Consider the following 23,469-nt stretch of genomic DNA (forward strand, 5'->3'; position numbering starts at 1 on the left):
CAAAGTGCCTTAATGTCCCTCGATGTTTACATCATGTGTGAATGAATAAACGATGAATGAATAAATTGTGATTCACCTACATTTACACATTTAGGCTGGTCATTATACAGTGTTGAGTGTGTTGTCACATTGCTTGTATAATGTGTTTATGTGTTTAAAGTATTTGTATTAGTAACGTCCTCTCTTTAGATATTCGATCACTGGTGTTTTATGAAGATACATCCTTGTATCATGAGTGTTTTATTTCAAACTGTTATTAATAATCCACACTTTTCACAGGCAGTTTGGTTTGATCTCCTGACTTAGTGCTGTTGATTCCTGCACTGAAGAGTAAACATCATTTTTACGATCATTTTTCTTTTTTTAATAAAGAAAATCCTCCGTTGGAATGTCACACCTCACCTGATCGGGGTCCAGCATTGTGACTGTCAGGTCATAGTCTTCATATTCAGTTATTTGTAAATTTAAAAAAAAAAAAAAAAAGCAGAGTCACGACAACAACCTGTTACATGACTCTCTCCACTACAGTGTGACACGTTGTGGAAGACTAGTGATTTTGTTGTTGTAAACTCACGTTCTTGACAACAAGTCACAGTCTACCTCAGTGCGTCACGCCCGCACTTCCTTCTCTTTCTCCACTTTCAGCTGTTTCCTTTTTGTATTTACCCGCTTTTTTGACTTCCAGTGTCCATCCAGCAAACAATTGAACCCAGATCCCTGTACCTTTGTGCCTTGTCTCAGATCACACTGTTTTATTATGTACATTCATGTATTTTGTTAAGGCCTGTGTGAGAAATGGGAGGAAATATTAAAGTTATTATCCGTAAGATTGGCAACATCTGTGGTTTCTGGGGGAAACACGAAGAATGTCGTAACAATATGGCCCAGATTTCTGTTCAAAGTGACACATCTTTCAGTCAGTGGGGGCATGAACCTCATGAACCTTTGAGCAGCTACTGTGTCGGAAATACAACAGAGGAAGTCGAGCAATCACTGCAGCTATACGTGTCCTAACGCATGTTTCCTTCTCAGAATTTGAACACCATTTGAGTTCAGTGCTAGAATGGCCGACTCCACCACTGTCAATGCAAACTGTCCTATGGAAGGATAATTAATCTGTGTAAACAAATAAATTCCAGCTGTAAATACTGTTAAAAACCTCGGTTTAATATCACTAAAATCTTTATTATTATAACTTAAAAAATGTACAGTCCCATCCCTGTTATGTCAGTGCTTACGTAAAGGTAAGTAGCCTCAATTTCTTTCCTGCTCATGAATTTATGTCTTTGTTTCTGTATGTTATTATGTAAAGAGAATATATATATTAACTGCGCTACTTTGCTCATGGATGAGCAATTTCTTGTGCACGTGTGAATATGGCAGCAGTGCGAGGCAACACTATAAAACCGCTGCCAAACCCAAAGGGAAAAAAAAAACTGAAATGTTGTCTGTTTCTTTGCTGTCATCTCTGGCATATGACTTGTACTGTATACATTTTCAACTGTACCTGAAATAAAGTGAGAGCCTGTAGCCCGTTCGTGTGAGCTGATTAATGTTCTGCGCTCTGTATATTCCACCCCATTGTACATCTCAGCCAGACTCCAACTGTGGCAATCAATTCAATCAGCAGCGCTTATGAACCCATTACAATCTAGCTGAGAGCAGGCGGGGGCTGCATCCTTCAACTGGCCTCAGAGTAATTACTATTTAGTCAAGCCAAAAAGGATAGAAGGAAGGATGGATGGATGGATGGATAGATAGATGATAGATGGGTGGGTAGACTAATAAAACATGTCCCTAATGACTCGCATGTGACTATGAATATGCATTACAGCGACTGGGCAAAAAGAGTGGGTGTTGCGTTATTTACACCCCCCCTCCACCCAGAACGCGGAAGCGGGTTGCCATGGTGACTAACGTGTACCATAGCAACCACACTGAACGTTCCATCCCAATTCTGAAGGCCAGAGGTCTCGCAGCACAGTGAGGACGTCTACGGGCCTCGAGGGCGTAATATATGTTTTTTTTTTTTTTTGGGTGAAATTCAATGGCTGCGGCGCTGACAGAGGAGGCCCACCACTCTCACCTCGTGCATAATTACAGGCTCAGCTTGTCCGTCTGCACAAGACAGGGGATCAAACACCGCTCCAAGACAAATTTTCAAGCATGTGTTGGAACCACTAACCTCTGGAAGAGCAGCATGTATTTCTGTCACTCGACTGAGAGTTGTAGTGCTGCTACTGCTCTTGAACAATCTCATTCACACTCTCTGACAGTCAGGTCATTATCACGTATGTTCTGTATCAGCGTGCTCTGGCTCTTCATTAGACATTATGTGACTGTTTTGCTTGATTGTTATACAAATTTCCCCCCAAAAATTAAGAATTTCAAACCTGCACACTTGTCAGTGGGATCAAAGAGCTTTAGTGTACCGCAGCAAAATTTTCACTTGTGTAAATGTTTCTATTCCATTCCGTTTTATTTCATTACAAGGACACAGCCTTTTACACTGTCAGGTACGATTGACATTGTAAAACCAGCCTTGACCACGAACAGCCAAAGGTCCGGTGAAAAACATATTTTATTACTGTATTGAATTCTTGCAGATTTAGAAGCCTCTACAGGCTCCAAATGTGTGTTTTACAGCAATATAGTTGTGATGTTTTTTTTTCTTAACTTTCACTACAAAATGAAGCTCACTTTATTATTGAAGCTCAGTAAAACAATTTAAGATCCATCGTGGAAACTGAAGGCGTTATGTTGGCCCTGTAGGTTCAGAAGAGACAGACTGGTTTGTGTTATAACAAACATGGAATAAGTTGTCAGGAATTGCTGGAGCAACACATGAGTTCTGTTTCAGGGTATACGAAGCCAAGACTCAGATCTGTGATGTCAATAAGGAACAGTTTCTTTGGAGAGCAGCTCTGCTGAGTAATAGCCTCCTAATTCAAAGTAAATTGTTTTAAAACAGAAACACAGCCTGACATTGTTGTCATTTTCTGAGACAACAGTGACACCAGGTTCACTGAAAAAAATGTTTTGTTGAATTTGTTGAAAGTAACAAATACTCAGAATTTTTGTGCTGAAACTGCTTATGTAATTTATTTGAAATTACTATTTCAGTCAACTTAAGAAATATGTCTAGATTTAGATGCATGTATTGCGTGCAACCACTTTCAATATTAAAATTGAGTAAATTCAACAAAACATTTTTTTCAGTGTTTACTTTTCTTTACAACGAGCCCTCCAAGTGAAAAGACAAAGTGTATCACTAGTCAGCAGCACATTATTTGTCTGCGGCTTCCAAAACGTATAATTCACTTTTGAAAAAATAAATCTGTTTTTATGATGTGACAATGTTTTGGTCAAGTTTAGGCACAAGCAACTTGGAAAGGTTGAGGGAAAGATCACAGTTTAGGTACTTATATAAGGTTTAGGAAACAACAAGGTTTAGGTTAAAGTGACTTCTTCATCAAGGGACCTTCATTTTCAGGGTTAAAATAATAAAACAAAATGTTGAAACAAATGTTAAAACTTAGTGTCTTAACTAAGGTTAAGACACTAAGTTCTGTTCTGGGGAACTTCCTGAAACAGCTGATGGTGTCATTTTTCCTGGGAGGACAGACTCAATCAACAGCATGTGGTGTTCCACATGGTTCTATTCTCAGTCCTCTGCCATGTCATGTTACTGATACATGTCACCCTTTTAAAATATATTTTTCTGAATATGCTTCTTTACAGTTTTGGCCAAACCCCTTAGTACTATCATTAAACATGTATACAGGTACAGAATTTCTAGAGATTAACTCAGGTGAGTCATGACTGATGAGTTGGAAAAACAAATTCACTTTGTTTGCAGTCCCACAATCCCTCAAAAATGCACATTAAGTTAATAGCTGGGTTTCAGTCACGTGATCATGATGACGCACGTAGGCGGAGCGATTTCACATGGTGAGCAGGAAGTACGTTACGCGTCAAAGCCAATGGAGGAAATATTAGCAGTATATTGTACGGGATCCCGTGTCGAGACGGAGTTACACACAATTAATCAAACAATATGTTGGACGCGACCCGTGCCTCATGAAGATGAGCGAGTTTTCAACGCACGTCAAAGATTTGCCGACAATCGAGGCTGTTGAGATCACCAATTATCTCGTACTTCAGACCTCTTATTATACGAAACAGCAAATGAAAGCCTACAAAAGCCTGGAGGCATATAACTATTCGTGAGAGCGGGTGGGTTCACAACCTTGTTACCAAACTGCTCCAAGACGATTATCGTTTGGTCTTAGCCAGGGGGAGTGTTTATTCTTATACTGGTTATGTATAAGCTAGCAGCTAGCAATAGCGGCTATAATGTCAACAAACACATCTTACAGGGATACAAGGGGGTTTGTGTCAATTACACAGAAATACTAATGTATGACATGACAGCGAGATAGCATCTGGACTACTGAGTCAACGTCCCCTAAAACACTAGAGCAGCCTAAAAAGTCCCAATGAAGTCCATATTAGACTACCGGCAACTTAATAATTATTACTATGTAAATGAGCATTAAGCGACAACCTAATGATATAAACACAGCCACAAAAACCAAGTTAGCTAGCTAACATACCTTTGACGAAGTGGTCACTGCAGACACGGCGATCAGCAGACTGCTCCTCCCGACCGCAGACGTAGGTTTAAGATCCACCATTTACGGCGTTGTTTTTTTTTTATATTTCTCACTTTTGTGGGTGACTACTTTTGGTACCCTATAATAGCTTTTTTCTTTTTCTCTGTTGGAACGATTTGAGCACCGGTAAACTACACAAAACAGGCATTTTTTCCACAGGATAGATTCTCAGTGTGTCAGTCAGTTAACGGCTGAAACACTTCCTGCTCCCCATCTGAATTTGGCGCCCTCGCGCCGCTGCGTCGTGACGTCACTTGGAACCCACCTATTGGCTACTCTACATTGCCCCTAGGTGTGTGTGTGTGTGTGTGTGTGTGTGTGTGTGTGTGTGTGTGTGTGTGTGTGTGTGTGTGTGTGTGTGTGTGTGTGTGTGTGTGTGTGTGTGTGTGTGTGTGTGTGTGTGTGTGTCGCCCCTGCGATTGATTTGGCGACCAGTCCAGTGTGTACCCCGCCTCTCGCCCGTAGTCAGCAGGGATATGAGATGCTTTATACGCCTTCCATCTCTGTAAGCTCCCCGCTGCCTGGAAGAAATACATGAGATTAGTCTGTATAAGAGGCAAAGTTGGTAACTATTCATCTTCAACCAAAGACTGATATCAAAACTGTACTTTAAGTAACAGACTTTTTGTACCTGCACCTTACCATTTATATTGCATTCATTATCTTGGCATTTTTGTCTTTTTGGTAATTTGTTTAAAAAAAGAAATTCATTTTGCATTTGTTGCTTTTGTAAAACTGCAAGTTCTATTTAAGCTCAATGTTTAACAGAAACACATAGAAGATGGTGAAAAAAAGAAAATGGTAAGAATGTCTAATATCTTCTTGATCAAAAGCTGATGAAATTAGCCTGCATGTCTTTTTATCTGCGGGATATGATTACTAATTGGGAAAATGTGCGTATAGCTGAAAATGTGTAACAGGAACTGAGTAAAAATGGGGGGAAAAGTGTTGATAGAGAAACTGTGGATATAAAGTGCTGTGAGGATAATATATTCTCCAACCTCCTTATGCCCTCTGCTGTACAACCACTGAAATACAGATAAAACAACACAGTCAATCAAAAATGACTTATTTCAATTTGGAAAATGAATTAAGTCTACAGCACATTAAACAAACTGCTTTAATAAAATTACATGTCTGCTGTTTGTTGTTGTGGGAAAACAGACTGTATGTACCAGCAGTTATCATAAGGTGAACTTTCTACTCCATACAGCGATATCTTACAGTCAGAATAACCACACACACAGATGGTCATCTACCAACAGACCTGTAACAAATACAGATTTTTGTGTTATACTCAGGTCTAATTTATTAAAATGCAAAATAAATATTTTTTTCTTAGAGCAAACATAATGATTGAGAACTGCTGCATTCTGTATGTTCTCCAAAATATTTATTTTAATTTGAAAAATACACTTTTCTCATTTTTAAAAATCATGTTGAATAGGCTATTCTGCATTATTTGTTTACTTTATGGTTAATTGACAAACAGTAAAGAACAATATTAGCCTGATAATAAAACTGCCTCACCATTTTTTCACTTCATTTGAATATGAGATGTGGGTGGTGATGCAGAGTCCTGGAACCAGGCTACTTAAGAATATATGGTCTGTCCAAAATGCAGAGGATTGATAATATGAGCTGATACATCCAGATTTAAACGAATTATTGTTGCTCATACAATAAAAAAAACCTGCTATCAGATGAGGAGGCTCTGTATAAATTTATAGATACTTGTGGTGGATGAAGTAACTAAAACACATTCATTCATTCTAACCATTATCAAACCCAGTGACATGTAGTCTAGAAATAAGCAGGTAGACTGTGCACCTAAACAGACGCGGCTGTCAACAAGAGCAACATTGAAAGCAAGACAGGTGCTTCGTTTGCCCACATTCTTTGCAACCTACTGCGTCATTGTTTTCATTAATTTTTTTTTTTTTTTAAATTTGTGTCCTGTTTGCAACAAAGCTGCATTAACAGGTACTTTATCCGTCCATTTAGCAGTTTGCAGTCTCTAATCCACCTTGCGTGTGGGAGAAAAATGTTTAAATAAATAAAAACACACCAAATAAAAACAGGACAACAATGATATGCTTATGGATGTATTTTAATAAAAATAAGTCTGTCAAAATTAAACAGAATACAATATTTCTTCTTTAACATGTTTCCAGTACATAGGTATTTTTTTCAATTATCATTTTTCCTTTTTTTATATCATTTTAAAGGTTTTAAAAGTCATGCTAAGTAGAGGGTAACTCATCGCACAATTTTTTTTCGTATCTTTTTTCTTTTTTTTTTGCTAAAACTCAAAACTCAAAATATGAAATTAAAATCATGATAGAAGTCAACTGTGCACAGCTTGTCTGCGATGCCTAAATCCATTTCTCGGGCCTCTCCAGAAGAAGTCCATGTGGCTTCAGAGGCCTCTGGGCCCGTTTTTAAAACTGTTCACAACCCTCCTTTCCTTAAAATAATCACTGATCACATCAGTGGCTATGTCTATGCAGGGAGTAGAGGAAGGGTGCGTAGTAACAGTGCTGAGACACAGCCCAGGCTCAAACACAAAGGACAGCTGGGAGACTTGTTCCCTACAGGTATGCAACAGAGGTTGTTTTTCTTTTTTTTCCACGTACAGGTGTTTGTGTGTGTGTGTAACAGAAGTCCTTTACAGCTGTAGAAGCATGTGTCAAGTGTGTACTGCATGTGTAGTTATTAGAATAGTTCCTATTGTAGCAGAAGGTGTGTTTATAAAAAACAGCTTGGTATAAAGTTTGACCACATACCCTGTAGTAAACCCCACACTGCATACGCACATCCCCTGTATTATATTTACGCATATTTCTCTACCATAGACTGGATTTTTTTCATAAATGGAAATATACACTTCAGGGTGGATCCATCCAGCTGGAGTGACAGTCAGCCACTAGTCAGACAACATTCAGTCACTGCTATTTGGTAGAAATGAAGCCCTGTGTAAAAACAAAATAACTAAAATGTTTTAGATAAGGCTAAGAGATGAAACAAAAGTTTGTTTTTTTCTTATCAAAACCCAATTAAGCTACTGTGTCATGTAGAAATGGGATGCAGTGGAGTCAGAGTTGTAATTTTTCCATGAACCAAAATCTATTTAGATCCACAGAGACAGAAAGCAGACAGTGGTGAATCTGACATCTCAAATTAACAACTGCTTGAGCTGAAAAATACACAATGGTGCTAGGATAAAAAGCCAAAATTACATTTAAGCTCCTAAAAGAGGAACCAGTATCCAATGTCCAATATTAAATGAATAAACACAACATTATGAAATAAAGATCCAATAATTTAAGATTTTAAAAACAAGTAATTTAATAAATTATCAAAACTTAACTCATGCCCACAGACTGCCAACTAGCTAGCTAGTTGTCGTTGGCTACAACAACCTGAACAGCATCAACGTGTGTTGATGCTGTGTGTGTGACTTTCTCTGATAAACATTTTCATTATCAACAAAACTGTCGCTGTAACTCTGAATTAACCAGCTAATGTTAGCCGTTTCCGTAAGCAGTGGCTCTTCACTTTGATGCTGAGTGATAAAATCCAAGCCCGCAAATCAGCCTAGCTAGTTAGCCGACTAGGTAGTTAGCATGTGTAGCTTGTTTAAGTTAAACAAAAACAGCAGCAGCATCAAGCTGTGTGACTCAAAATTACTGACAAGCTAGTGAATTATCGACTAGCAAACAGGAACTGGCTAAAAATTTGGTTTTTCGAGCCTGCTAAGAGGAGCTAGAGGTTAAAATGTGAAGGGCTGAATGACATTAATATAATCAGTTCTATTAATTAATTAATTAATTACATATTTTCACAATTTCTTGGTTCAGTTATATATTTAAGTCGAATTTTTCCTATAGATTTATTTGATGTTTCATTTATTTAATTTTGAACACTGGCATCTGGCTGTAGCTGTAATTTATGTTGCTGGGAGCTGTACATATTTGGTAGTTTTGTTACTACTGATGTGAGTCTAAAAGAAAAACTTCTGTTCAACAGCAATGACTTCTTTGTAAATCTCATAGTGGCCAGCAGCAAACCTGAACAATAAAAACATCCTTCTTTTCCATCTTGTTAATATCATGTTATTGTACAGGGTGAAAAACATTCTGACACAATCTTGTGATTTTGGGCTGCATACCATAAATAAATTTGACCTGACTATGTCCTTTTATCCAATAGCAAGTGGAACATTGTCAAGTCAAGTTTATAATGGTTAGAGAAATGCAACGGTCTGTGTGGGAAAAAAAAAGCCTTTTCCCAACAAACAGAACTGGTTTTCACAACCTTTAAGTGGTTTGAAATCAAAATGAAAGAAAGACTGTGATTTAATTATCACAAAGTGCAGCCTAAAATTAAAAACCTCCCCGTTTGGCAAATTACTTCACCTTTATTTGAAATTCTAATTGCGACAGCATATGCACAGAGCAGGTCAGACTGTGGACGATTAAAAAAAGAAAAAAAGACCCCTGGGGTGGCTTGACTTTTAGCCATACACACACTGTGCTTGTTAGTCTGCCTTTGATACTGATTTTCTCTATGCTGGCATCAAGGTGACCATGATAATAGAGTTAGGTTCGGCCCTGAGAGCAGGTGTTGTAGGTGCAGCTACGGCTAAGCTCTGCCACCTGCAACCACATCACTGATTGGTCAATGCTGTGGTGTTTACAGCATAATTAAGGCCTCAACACCTCTAATATTCCAATTTTAACCCTTGTCATCACCCTTTTCCACTGGTTACTGGCAATGTCTGCCACTACAAAGCCCCTTCAATTATATTTTATACACAGGTGATGTTTTTCAGGATGTGTCCTGTTCTTTGGCTGCTAACCTGTTAGCTCACAGTATTTTACTCTCAATAACATTACATAAGGTTCACACAGCCACCAGATTTTTATTTCCAACTTTCTGGAATAATTGGGGACTCACTTTTGTCTTGCATCGGTCCATTTTCTGTCAGTGTTAGTGTTTACTACTGTACTGCATCAGCCTTGACCAGACCTAATGATCTGTTCCACACAATCAGAGGTGTTTTGATGGTGAGGACTTGTTTGCTCACCCTATTTCAAGACATGAATGCACTTCCATGTTGGATATTTAAGGTGGAATAAAGGGCTCAGAGTTTGTCCTACAGAGTCTGTCTTCTATATCGTCTTAAAGATGTTGTAATATACCACAGGTTTGGTTAAGCTGACCTACAGTCGTGGGGGTCACCGCGGTAACCGGCTGTGGGTATTGTGGTCTTTGATATGGTGAACAACGACAACGACGTGTGTAAAATACTGATTGTAGGGAATCAAAATCCACCCATTAAAACAGAAGAAAAAAAATAAAAGGGGAATAACAATTTGTTTTGTCCAGGATGAGCACAACAAACTGACAAAAAAAGAACTAAAAAAAAAAAGGCTAGATAAACAGAATAATAATTAATTATCTTTAAATAGTGTCACACATTTCTTTATTTGATAATACTAAATTAAAAGGAAGCTTTCTTCTTTCTTGCTCTTCTCCGCTCCTCTGTCTGTGCCGCTGACTTGGTCTGACGGACAGCCAAACACACCAATCACACGCATGCTCTTTTCCCCCGTCGCCATGACAACTACCTGCTGGACATGCCTTCTCTCAGTGCTACTTAACATTAACCTGTGGAGAGATGGGTAATCATCTAAGCAAGGTAATGAATTAAATGTAGCTGGATTTAAACAACCAGCATTTATATTTCTTTATGGCATAGATGGTATTTTCACCTTGTTTGGGAGTAATTGTTCTTACTTTTATGTGTATATGTTGTATGTTTTTCATTTTATACATTTCTGCACAGTGTAAGCAATTATTCACAATGAGGAGTCCCACTGAAGGAAACTAATGAACAGAGACTGGAGACTGCTGTGTTACACCCTCTGTCTCTGCAATACTTCCATTATTATTTCATTAACTTCGACACAGGACACCATGAACATGCCAAATGTCACGTCACTTACCAAAGAAAATAAAACATAAAAGCTAAAATGTGTAACATTTTTAAATAATATGGCTAACATTGGTTTAAGCATGTCAGTTTTGTTAATAAGAGTTAATCCACCAACCACCAACACTGTGTAAAACATCAGTATTGTTGTTATGATTAGGCTGGGCTTTCATGAGAACCGATTAAGAGCTGTCATCACACAACACTGGGCCTCATGTGAGAAAATTTTTGTTTTCTCATCCTAAACATCAGTTTGTTTTTCCACCATCATACTTTCACAGTTAAACTGCTTGTTTCAACTTGATGAAAACCACTTGTATGTGATGAGGTGTGCATTCCAGAATTGATTATGAGCATAATCACTGCTCTTAACCTGATGCATCACGGTAAATATTCTATTTCAGAAAGTTTCACTGACAAAAACGTTCACACAATGGACGCCTGCTGTCGGAAGTCAGACGGAAACGTAACAAATTTAGCAGGAGTCACATTTGAGGACCTAAAACAAGCAAAAAAAACAATAATAGCACAGCATACCTCACATCGTCAAAGGAGAGCTGAACTGTGCCAGAATAAAAAGTCTGGCATGAAATTAGATGCTAAAAGTAGTCCATGACTTAGATAGGTGGTTGTCAAAGGAGTGTCACAGTCATGAAGATGGATGAGAAAATATATTCCATTACACAGTCGGTGATGTTACACTGTCAGGTGCAACAGGGGATGATTATGGACAGGAGCTTGTATAAAGTTACTGAGGGAGCTGACGGAGTGACAGAATTTTCCTAGTAACAAGTGGAAAGTGCCGAAATTTTAGTTATTCACTTCATTTTAGTTGATTTTGGTAACATTATTAAACTCCAGATTCATTCACACTGAGGTATTGTAATTCGTAAATCAAGTGTTTCCTCCTGGGGACAAAGGCAGACCATCTGTACATAAATCATACAGGTCTGGACCACTTGTAAGAATTCTTTTTAATTACTTCTACTCACAGATGCTACTTAGGAACAAATCTGTTTGTATGAGTGGTTATTGCATGAGGCCCATTATGTTTGACATACATTTGCAACAAGCAACTGCCAGCCAATCAGAAGCAAGTGTTGTCCAAATCCATGGGGGAGAGATATCTTAAAGACCATACTTCACTCACCTGGACCGGGGCTAGTGCAAAAAGTTATCTACTCTGGCGAAGGAACAGGAACCAGACCGGACTCGGGCCATGAGCTGAACACACTCCGTGGCTTGACCCAATGCTAACATCAGCGGAGGCTGCTTAGGCAGATTTTGTGACTCTAGAGCAGAAAGACACCATCAGGCAGGGTCGTAACACATAAGTCTCAATATATCTGAAATATTCCTAATATTCTTAATGCATTATTGTTAAAGGTATAAAAGGTAAAAAAAAATTCAATAGAGATAGGACAGACAGTCCATCAAATCTGATTTCAATTTGTTATGACTTTGTGCAGTGTTCATCTTATTGTGTTATGTTATGCTTATGCTATGTGACAGAAAACAATCGATGTAACATAGAAACCTACACACTGTACTGTCACATTCAGGACAGTAGATGATTTCGGACATGGTGAAGACCAATTATTTAAAAAACAAAACAACAAAACATCTAAAGAACAAAAATCTAATCATACATGGCAGACACTGCAAAATGACTGTATATTGTACAAACTATAGGTAAAATCTACATGTAGGTTATACCCAATATTTATACTGTCTACATCATGGGACACTGGCTCTTAATACAGGCAGACATCTCATTTTTTTTTCTTTCTGACACACGGTTGTCACGTTTCCTTGGGGTTACAGTAAAAACTGAAGGTTAGAAGAAATATTTGCCAGTATAACACAGAGTGTGTGTCTGTTCACGCTCTTTACCCAGTATGGCGCTGTTGAGTGCAGAGCAGAGTGATTCTCTCTGCGTGGGATCTAACTGCTGGCCAACGGGGCAGTTCCACGGGTCGGAGTACGCTAACAGACTGAATGCATCCTACAGAGACAGACAGACAGATCAAAATGAATGCAACACTGCAGCGCATGCATCCCCAGACATTAATATTTGGTCAGTATAAATTAGTATCATACTGGTCATACACAGGTGGTTTCCACATATGTTTCCAACATGTTTTGGTACCATTATGCTGAAGGGAAAAACAGCTTAACTTTGACACAGTTATCCTTAATTTAATCAGGTGGCCACAAGTATGATGACGTTGCTCTTCGTCTGCTGAATGTATCACAACAGCTTAATCAGCTGAAAGTACAGCACTGAATATGAGGGCTGTGTTTCTGTCATTTGGTCTTTCTGCCCCCTGGTGGTAACAAAAATAACAGCTACATTATATTATTTATTTATTTTTAAATGTGGACATTTCTCTGGGTCTAGTTTGGTGGGATGAAGGTTTTGTAATTGTGTAGTTAGTGTAAAATCAGAAAATCCGCTGTAGTTTACAAACAACAACAAGCCCTTTGTTGGTAACTTTATCATTATAATGCAGTTCATCTTGTTTTGTCAGCAACTATTGTTCTCAGAGTAGCTGCTCATAAATCAGAGGGCACAACCTGGAATGCAAAGTAACTGGAACAACTGCCCTGCTTGTTGTAAGATAGTTTGGACTCTCTCTGCTTTATTACACCATATCCGAAATCAAACATCGCTTCAATTCCTGCAGGGTGCACAGAGTACTGTGACCAGGATTTTAACTGGTGCCAGCAGAAAAAATCTCTTCAGCTCAGTCCTGGCATCACAGTAGTACAGCTGTTTGTTGGGCTCAAGCCTGTTAGCATGTGCTGTTACGTGTGTGTACCTGTAACATCTTCTTGTGCGTGGCGTTCTTGCCATACTCGCGGCACAGCTGTTCGTTGAGCGCCTGCAGCTCCCGTCCAAACTGGATCATCCTCTCTGTGGCTGCCTGGTTCCCTCCACAAAGCTGTTTGCTATTACTACAACCCTCGTCTGCTGGCAACAGAGACACACACGTGCACACATACACAGTAAAAACACACACGTTGTAAAAACATCCTGCAGAAAGCTGGACATAAGAAATTAGGGGGAAAAAAGAAAAATCAAAAGGTGAGGAATACAACAAAGCACACGAAGGTGAATCAAGTAAAGGGAAGAGTAAATAATAAAGAACAAGACAAACAGAAGAAGACCAGGGCAGTGTGTTAAGCTATTGTCTGTGTGTCTGTGTATGTGAGCATATGTGCATGCACGTTTACCTGTGACCCCATTGCCAATGCTGTTGTCGTCCGGCTGAAGGATCTCCTCGTGTTTGTATGTGCCATTCATGATCCGCGCTGAGGAGCCCTCAACAACCCCGTTGGTGTAGTGCTCTGCTTCTATCTCCATCTCACTGTCACTACACACAATCACACACACACAGATACAGAGACCCAATACCACATGGGAATGGAAAACATACAGGATGAAGTTTCAAGATAACAATGTAAACAAACTATTTATTAGACATTTAATGGTCCAGCTAACTTGGCCACTGACTCATTTTGACTTGACATGTAGTGAGGAAACTGACTTAATATGATACTGAACTGGAGTCATTATCAAAAATGATTTTTACCAGTACATTTTGACCTTTTTGACTATTATTACCACAGATTATGAAATTGCAAAAGACACCTCTGTCAAGGTAAGGAGCTTTAGATTCATATATCCAGCCCAGTGTTAAACAAGTCCCTATAGAAGACACGGTGAGTCCAACTAGTCAACTAGAATTATACTTTTCCATCACAGGAATTTGTGACATAACATGTATTCATTGTCACAGGTTCTGTTTCTGTATCCAGTCTACTGTGCGTGCACTGGGGACAAGCTCCTGGAACTAAATCATCACTGTAATTAGCATTAACTCTACCAACCATAATGCCATAATTTAAGTTCATTATTTCTGAATTTTCGGGGCACTGGTTCATCAACAAAAGGCACAGAAGTCCCTAAAATGAACCCGAGCTTCTGACTCATAAAAGAAACACATCTTACAACATCAGAACATTGAAATCTGAAAACAAAATTGATAGATCCCATTCTCTCAGCTCCAAACAGTTAAGAAAAAGGCGGTTGTCATATCGATAAATAAGAATAAGAACATTCTGTAAAAAACACCACAATAACAGACCCAGACAGTCGTTGTGTTATTAATGGCCACATCAGGAGTGTCAGATTTACAAAAGCTAATATGTATGAGTCTAAAGAAGATGATCCAAATTATTTTAATTCAGTATTTTCACACCTCACAGGTTTTTCTATTAGGAGCCGACTTTAATAAAGTCCTCAACCTGAACCTGGACAGCTCAAACACTGCTAATCACAGAACATGGCACTCATCAGATGTTATAAACCAATGTGCGGATGATCTGCTGTAGGCCTTAATGAATATTGGCAGTCAATGAATCCATGAAACAAAGAATACTCCTATAACTCTCACAAACGCCAAATAAATACGTGAAGCAGCTCCAGTCTCCCCAAGTACATGTCAGATCAACACCTCACTTCTAACAGACAGAGATTTTCTAGATTTGTTTTTCTTGAGAGGGGACCTTCATTAAACTGGACAACTCTGCAGACAGCACAGTTCTCAGGGGGCAAATCCTATCATATTCAACATACAGGAAAAAACAGAACATGAAAGAAGAGCTAGAACATACACTGGGACATTCTCACTCCCCCAATGAGCAAATCCAAAAGTATGACTCAGCTCGAAGATGCCGTACACCAACAGACACATTTCCATATCTAAAGATTAAGACTGAATTACTACGATTATAATAAAAAAGTGAGTAAACTCCAGCTAAAGAGAAACAAGGACAAATTGCTTACAGCCTCACAGACGCTGCCAGTGTTCTGATTACATATTCATATCTTAAAACGACTGTACTGTGGTAATGATTTATGAATGATAACCGTCCCCATGTGGCCAATTTAATGCTCAACTGTCATCAAGACATTGATAATACTGAACACAACATACATCATCTCTATTTATTTGTCAACATATTGTGGATACTTGCTACATCTAATACCAGTACCAACACCCAGCACCATATCTATTATATATTCAAGCATAGACACCCCCCCCGCCCCCCCAGACTCACCAAGTCTGGGTTTTTCTGCTATGATACAGACTGACAGGTCTTCTCACCTGGTTTCCTGGGTGCTGTTGGCGCTGTGTGGCTGGCTCTTGGTGGAATCGGAAGAGTTGGACTCAGAGTAGTTGACTGAGGAAGGGGAGGAGGAGGTGGAGGAGGAGGCGGAGGAGGACGCGCTGGGATATTTGACACTGCTGCTGCCAGTGCCGCCGTGGCTCTTTGACTTGTTGGGGGGAGTCACCCCGTTACTGCAGGTAGGGCTGTCGGCTCCTGGGTGGAGGATGATGGTGACAGGTGACAGGAAAAAAACATATATCACATGCCTTAAGGTACTTCCATCTCTGTCAGTGTATTTGAGCATTATGTTGCATGTGTACCTCCAGTGTGCAGGTGTGTGTTGCTGGCTCCGTGGCGGGGGCTAAGGCTGGGTGAGCCGGGGTAACTGTCCTGGGACTTAGGGGAGCGAACTGTCAAGCAGCGAACCTCACTGTCTGTACCGTTCACCATCTCCACAAACTGACGACACCTAAAGGCCAGAGCATACTGGTGTTACTGGCAACTAATGGGAAATTCCATATTTAACTAAGAAATAAGACATTTTTCTTGCCAAGCAAATTTCACATGGAGAAAGTATAGAATCAATCTTTGGCTTTACAAATAATTTATTGCCACAGCATCTGTTCTGCATTGGACCTAAATCACTGACTTACTTCAACATGAATAATAGGTTGGGGTTGTGTTCTAACAGGCCGGGATAAAGCTGCTGAGTAGCTTCTATGGCTTCACCCACCCGTCCTGCCAGCACCAGCTTCTGTATTCCTGTTAGACAAAAGAAACAAGATGCTATTTACAGTATATTGATCAAAAGGGACCATGCTTTCACAGCACACATTTGATAGAGGCCAGGGGCCAGTGCGTTATTCATAGAGGCCACTGGGGTCATTAGGGACAAACAATAGCCACGGTATCCAAGTCTGGTTTAGTTTTTGTTTGTAGTCCATATATAGTATTTGATTTGGAAAGCAGAAAGGTGTTTTCTGCTTGAAAAAAACCTTCAGTAATTATTATTATAACACAAAGCCCAGAACTTTCTTTGGTGTTGTTAAATGACTTAATGCAGTACCTAATATCTGCAACAAGTCAAGTGAAAATGTGGACTGATGTGTGTGGTGGGTTTGCTCACTCACTCTGTCTGTTCTTTATAGACGTCTGGTCCTCTTGTATCATGGTCTCTGTGGCTCTGGCGAAGGCTGTTGCGGTGGCACAGTACCCATGGTGCACCAGGTAGCTGGACACCATACTATAGACAAAACATGATAAAAAGAGATGTACATGTTGAATTTTTTACATTACATTTAACCAAAAAACACCAGGTTTTTGTGGATTATCCCAGTTGGCCATTTGAGCTCATTTGACCAATTTTACATTGAATTTACATTCAATAGAATTTTACTCCTCATGCGCAGGGTGTGCTGGTTATGAATCTTACTTCTGCAGGACAGATTGCCATTCCCCCAGTCTTTCTCCTATGGGGAAGCGGGCGATCATGCCGTGGATCTTGGCCCGCCATTCGCTCATGTAGTCCTCGATGTCAAACACAAACGGCTGCTGGCCAAAGTTAGCGTCTACTATCTCACCCGGGGTCTGAAGCCCCACAGTGGGGTACAGGTTAGGCTGGTAGGTATTGACAGAAAGAGGATAATTCAGGTTAAAACAGTCAGTTTCTGCATTGCTTTGAGCATTTCTATAATATTAAGTATCTGTAAAATAGTGAATGACATATTATGTCCTGTACTGTATTTAAAATCCTGTATTAGACCAGTTATGACAGTATGAAGTTGAATTTAAGTTGAAACATCTTAAGACAGTAATAAGCTGTGTGATGGTTATTAGTTTATTAGTTTGTTTGTCTGCCTTCAGCTAACCAAAGTGGTCCCACTTTCACAGTTTTAATTACGTGTATTATTGTTATGGAAACCTCAGGATACAGGTGGTTAAATTCCTCTAAAGCAAAACTAAAGTTAAAACGATGAATGGGTAAAGAAGAAAGCTAACAGTAAAATCTCTTTGTTCTGTCTTTAGATTATAGTGCCCAGTTTTACACATTGGACTTTGCCGGTATATGCAAAAGCCACCAGCAGGACATGAAATTAACCTTCACCCGGCTGGATGCTGTGGAGGTTTGACAGTGGTTGGTAACTCCATCTGCTCTTGTAGTCACTGTGGCAAGCAGCCAACTGAGATTTCAACTCCATGTTCTATTCTTGAAACCCATTTGGCTGGTAAAACCGTTAAAGTGGCTGTTTGTTTTTTTCTTTTCTGTTACTGTGGCCACCGGACAAAAATAATTGTAGCTTCCAAGTCAACTGTCGAGATAAGCTGCAATTACATAAGGACTTGCATGGTTGATCTCCAGTTATACAGTTTGTCAGTTTCTACAGCTACCGTAAAGGTATAATAAGGATGATATGGTTTTGGTATCATAATATTGGCTTAATGTGCAGGAAACTGTGATACATGTGTAATTTGTATATACTGTATATTTTCTCCAAACATTTTCTCTAAAAACAAGCAATGAAGGAAAGATTTGAAATGTTCAACAGAAAGGAATTCTCCAAACCGAGAGTATTTTCATGGCGGTCAAGCTGCTGAAGAACCAAAACTGAAATCAGGTAAGTCAATAACGAATACTTAGTCACGGATACTTACAGGGAGGTCTGTGAAGGCAACACCTAAAGAAAAAAAAGACAAACAGTTAAAGTTAAAGTTGAGTATGAATGCACTGTATACATGATGGTTCCAAGCTCAGTCAATTACTTAAAACATTTTTAAAAGAATCCATTAATATACCAGATAATTTAAAATTTCATAAATTCACCAAACACACAAACATTCACCAACCTAAACTGATGCCATTTTTGGTGTAAAAGCAAGTGTTGTTGATGAGGTTAACGCAGCAGCCAATCACATCCCCCGTGGTGAATGTTGGGCCATACGGTTGGCCAGTCCCAGAGGAGCAGAAGGAGTGGCCGTCGTCTCCATGGTAACCGTAGGAGTGCTTGTCCCATCCTAAAATAGGACAAGGATTAGGATTAATGTTTTATTTTATACTTGACCTCTTATGAAAAACGTGTTGTTAGTCAAACCCCGAGGACTAACAACGCTGCCAAAGGCTGATAAATATGCATGTTGTTTCACAGCAGTCTAAAACTGTCCACATCAACTGGGAGCAGCTCAGTATAAACTGTTTCTGATTCCACTGGAGCATCTGAGGTGAAGTGACTTGCTCGAGGTCACTCTTAACGGTAGCTTCTGCTGAAGGAAGGGAGACAGTTACTCATTGACTTCTGCTGCTCAGATTTTCCCATCTGACTACCACTGCCTGCAGGGCCTCTCATGAAAATTCACACAGACACACACACACTTTCTGACTCTTTGGTGTGTGTGATGCAGTTCCGTAAATGGCCAGCAGGAGGACCCTGTCTATGTAAAGAAACTGGTGAGTCACTGTCACCAGGAACAGCAGAACAGGAGGCCTAACCAGGAGAGTACAGAGGGAGAGGATAGGATGTCATGATTTGCTCATTAAACTCCCTAATTTCTTGTTCCTGATGGCACTGATGCATGTATAAGCATCTGTGAGCTATTAATTTTCTTCTGGTCTGTAGTTTCCTGATAATGTCCTCAGAAATTTCATGGAAAGAAATGTAATTTGGTACAAATGAGAAAACAACAGAGACGCTGTTCAATAGGCTTTTCCACAGCACATTGTGTCATCACAGGAAAAGCACAGTAGTTAACAATAACATTAACAATGGCTCTGTCTAATAACAGCTACAAAGGTCCTGGTATTATGCAATGAAGCGGCGTGAAACTGAAGCTGCTACATAAAATTTGCACATCATTAATTTTATTTTTACACCTGTGCTTTTTCTGCTGTGACATGACAAAATGTCTTCCACAGAAAAGTTCATTTCCAGTTGATAAACTGCACTTAATTACTAGTGTAACCCCGAGCGGTGGATCCCAAATCCCTTGTGGCTTGAGGTCATTTTAAATGAAGCAGTATACGTTTGTGATCCCCGTCAAAGGTTACAGCCTTAGTGTGGACATGAGAGGAAGTTTCTTATCTCTTTAAGGGAATAGTTTTACATTACAGGAAACACGCTTGCTTTCTTCCACACCACACCACTCTCAAGTTGCCTGACAACCTCACAGTGACGACAAGACTACAGTAAATCACTAGAAGATAAATAGTTACAGAATGTACACCCCTTCAAACCACAGTTTGTTTTTATAGCCATTTTGGAATTTACATGGATTGAACAAACAAGTTGTAACATACTGATTAGGGAACTTCTATTTAAGTAGATTTCTTAACTTTTAACTTTGGAGCGAGCTAAACTCACTGCTTCTCCCTGTTTCCGGTCTCTATGTTAAGCTAAGCTGAAGAGCCATCTCTGGGCTCTGCTTCGTATTTGATCAAACAGACAGGAGAGTACTGTGGATCTTCTCATCTAGCTCTCAGCAGAAAAAGCAAATCAACATATTTCCAAAAATGTCACATGTCACAAGTACAGTACGTAACAACTCTGAGGTACTTGTGCTTTACTTGAGTATTTCCATTCTCTTTTACTTTTGCTTCACTACATTTCTGAGGAGATACTGTACTTTTTACTCCACAACATTTGTTTGATAACTTTAGTTACTAGTTACTAGTTACTTGCAAATTATATATAAAGTAATTAGCCCCTCATTTACCAGCTGCCACATTTCCTAATGAATGTATCAATAATGTATTGATAACCTCATCATATAATATACATTCACAAAATATGCCATTTTGAATAATGACTACTTTTACTTTTGGTACTGTTTAGTATATTTTGATGCTAATACTTTTGTGCTTTTTCTTAATTTTAAATGAAGGGTTTTTATCTTATTTCCACATGCTACTTTTACTTAAGTATAAGATCTGAGTACCTCTCCCACAGTTTCAATTCAACATATATGGGTCATTAAGTTTTCAGTTGTAAATGAATGATATTTACTTGGGTTTAATATTTGACATAACATATTTGTTTTCAGGAAACTTCCATCATTTTTCATTTATTTGAAGCGTATGTTCATTTGTTCCGCTAAGATTTCACAGGGTTAATGACTGTAGTAACCCACTAAAAGCACTGCATAGCTGCATCTGCATGACCTTCACTCTGAAAATAAGCTTGCTGTTCCCAGGCCCTTCAAAGATGATGATGTGGTGTGATAATGCCAGTGATATGCTGAATGCTTAACATTATTTTCTGTTGGTAAAAACTCAAATAAACACAGAAAATAAAGAGAAAGAAGCTCAGTGCACAGTGTGTACCACAGAGCAAGAGGTGCTGCTAAACGGAACATGAACATGCAGTATGGCCAGCATGTAGGATGACCTCAAATAACCTTTATATATTTATACACCGCTCTTAAAGAGGCTGTAAAACAATCCCTGGAGGGCCATGAGTGTCCAGCGTTCTGCCTATTTAAGAGACGTATATTGACACCAATCCTGAGCTGACACAGGACAGATTCCTGTACGCTCCCCAAAGTACAAACTCTGGAACGACATTTCAGTGAAGAGCAGAAATGTTATACCAAATGGTGTTAAGTCTTTCTTTGAATCTAACATCCTTCTAACAGAGAAAACAAGACAGATTTTAATTACTTCAGTCCAATGAATCCAAACTGGCCGTTTTATCTCTAGTAAAATGGATGAATGGATGGATCTTCAAAGACATATCATTGAGATTTCTGTAACAAACAAGGCAACAGCTTCTGAGGGCTACACCAGGATTCCTTTACAGCAAGAGGAAACGACTACATCTGCCAACAGCAGAGAATCACAGTCAGTTATTTGGATGACCAGACTGTTGTGCCTTAAGTTCTACACTAATCGAGTTCTGCAGGAATTCCTCCTCCTGAACTGACCGAGGTGAAAAGGACCTGAACCTGACAGCGCTCAGCTTCAGCTCACTGTCGCTCTCTCAGTGTCTCTCCTCAATCACAGCTTGTCTGTCGTTGCCAAAAAGCAAAGCGGGGTTAGTGAAAGTAGGTCGTGGGTGAGCCGAGATATTAGACGAGTACTTGTATATGCGCATATGTGCATCTGTGAGCATGTAAAAAAAAAAAAAAAAAAAAAGTATTAACCTAAGCTAAATGTGTTGATTTGTAATTGTGTTTGCATTTATTTCACGTGCATTGGTGTGTTTCGTTAAACTAGCCGCTGTTCTTGGTCTCTCCGTGCTCTCTTTCGTGTATATGTGTATATACTTCTGTGAGTGTGTGTGTGTTGAGGTATTAGATTAATCTGCTGACAGGGATATTGCCTCTAAAGCCAGGCTCACTGCTCCAACATGCTAATGAAATGGGCAGGCCTCCACAGCAGGATCAGACACAGAGGTCAGCAGTGGAGAACATTGTATTATTAAGGGACACACATACATATGTCTACACTCTCACACACACACACACACACACACACAGTACATGAGTTCGCCAGCACAAACAGCACGTGAGCAAATGGTCATAAAAATGTACACAAACACACACTGATGTACAGAAGAGTGTGGACAAACACGAACAAGTAAACTCAGAGACGCAATCAGTCAGTCCAGGACACACACAGATAAACCCACAGAGTTCGGAACAAACACACACTGGCACACAAACACACTGAGTCAGTCAGAGTTAAGGCAATCAACAGTAATCTGTCTACCAGGGCCACAGACCATCTGTAGTGGAATCCTAGCAACCAAAAATATTTTCATAACTAGTGAGTGAGCAGGTTTGGGAAAACATGTCCGTCCACGCAACACTGTTCCACACTGTTCCCCCCCTTTGTGTGACATTTGACACGTGTGAATCAAGAAGAGAGGGGAACGAATGATCTTTATGTATGTGTGTGTGTGTGAGAGAGATGTGTGCGTGGATCTAGAGCGTGCTGAACCGGCTGCCCCAGTGTCCACAGCATTCCACAAACCTCGGTCACTGGACAGATCTTGACTGGTCAATAAGCAGGTCAAACGGCCCCAGACAGGCCTGGAAAACCCACAATGTGATTGGTCAGAGCAGAGCAGTGGTGTGGTTGGCTGGGAGAGCCGAGGGGCTTTAGGCAGGCTCTCGGCTGCTATATGGCTACTACGCTTCCTCCTATGTCATCAGAGATCGCTGAACCATTCACAGATGTCATTGTGTGTGTGTGTTCTGAATGGATGGGCTGGACCAGGGGTCGAGGGCAAAAGAAGAAAGAAGAGTATTCACAGTGGAAAAGTGGAAGAAGACAAAAGAGATATTGCTTCTCTGTAAGCGAAAGAAGGCAAGGAAAATGAAGGCTGCTGGCTACACTCAGACACCAGAGTAAAAATGTGCAATCAAAAACAGTTTTAAAAATCTGCCTTCCTTTCAAAAGGAAGAAAAAGTACTCAGATTTGTCAGATCTCACGGATACACACAATGTATTTTGGTGAGCAACACTGAATACAAACATAATTTTGTTTGTTTACAAGAAAACACCACAGGGCAACTTTAACCCAAAGTAGGTAGTAGTTATATATATATTTTTAAGTGAAGTATTTAAGTTTTTAAATTGAACAAAATGTGATGCGTAGTTTTGTGCTTACTGTTAACATCATTTCA

The 23,469-nt window shown here is 39.6% G+C and overlaps 1 protein-coding gene across 3 annotated transcripts in view; it reads right to left on the reverse strand.

The window, feature by feature from the left end:
- Positions 1-6,580: 6,580 nt before the first annotated feature.
- The window catches only part of ranbp10 (RAN binding protein 10), a 31,823-nt gene continuing 14,934 nt past the window's right edge, over positions 6,581-23,469 (reverse strand). The window contains exons 4-15 of one of the 3 annotated variants that reach the window (XM_041037473.1): positions 18,697-18,864; positions 18,505-18,527; positions 17,285-17,469; positions 16,983-17,095; positions 16,506-16,614; positions 16,173-16,321; positions 15,849-16,065; positions 13,912-14,051; positions 13,497-13,645; positions 12,568-12,679; positions 11,825-11,966; positions 6,581-10,349 (exon numbers count right to left, since the gene is read on the reverse strand). In XM_041037473.1, coding sequence (XP_040893407.1) covers positions 11,836-11,966; positions 12,568-12,679; positions 13,497-13,645; positions 13,912-14,051; positions 15,849-16,065; positions 16,173-16,321; positions 16,506-16,614; positions 16,983-17,095; positions 17,285-17,469; positions 18,505-18,527; positions 18,697-18,864 — 1,496 coding nt within the window. In that variant the 3' untranslated portion in view covers positions 6,581-10,349; positions 11,825-11,835. Of the gene's footprint in view, positions 10,350-11,824; positions 11,967-12,567; positions 12,680-13,496; positions 13,722-13,911; positions 14,052-15,848; positions 16,066-16,172; positions 16,322-16,505; positions 16,615-16,982; positions 17,096-17,284; positions 17,470-18,504; positions 18,528-18,696; positions 18,865-23,469 lie in introns of those variants that run through there. The other 2 variants (XM_041037472.1, XM_041037474.1) reach the window with 2 other exon arrangements.

This window comes from Toxotes jaculatrix, chromosome 5 (genome assembly GCF_017976425.1).
Source record: "Toxotes jaculatrix isolate fToxJac2 chromosome 5, fToxJac2.pri, whole genome shotgun sequence".
Lineage (NCBI taxonomy): Eukaryota > Metazoa > Chordata > Actinopteri > Toxotidae > Toxotes > Toxotes jaculatrix.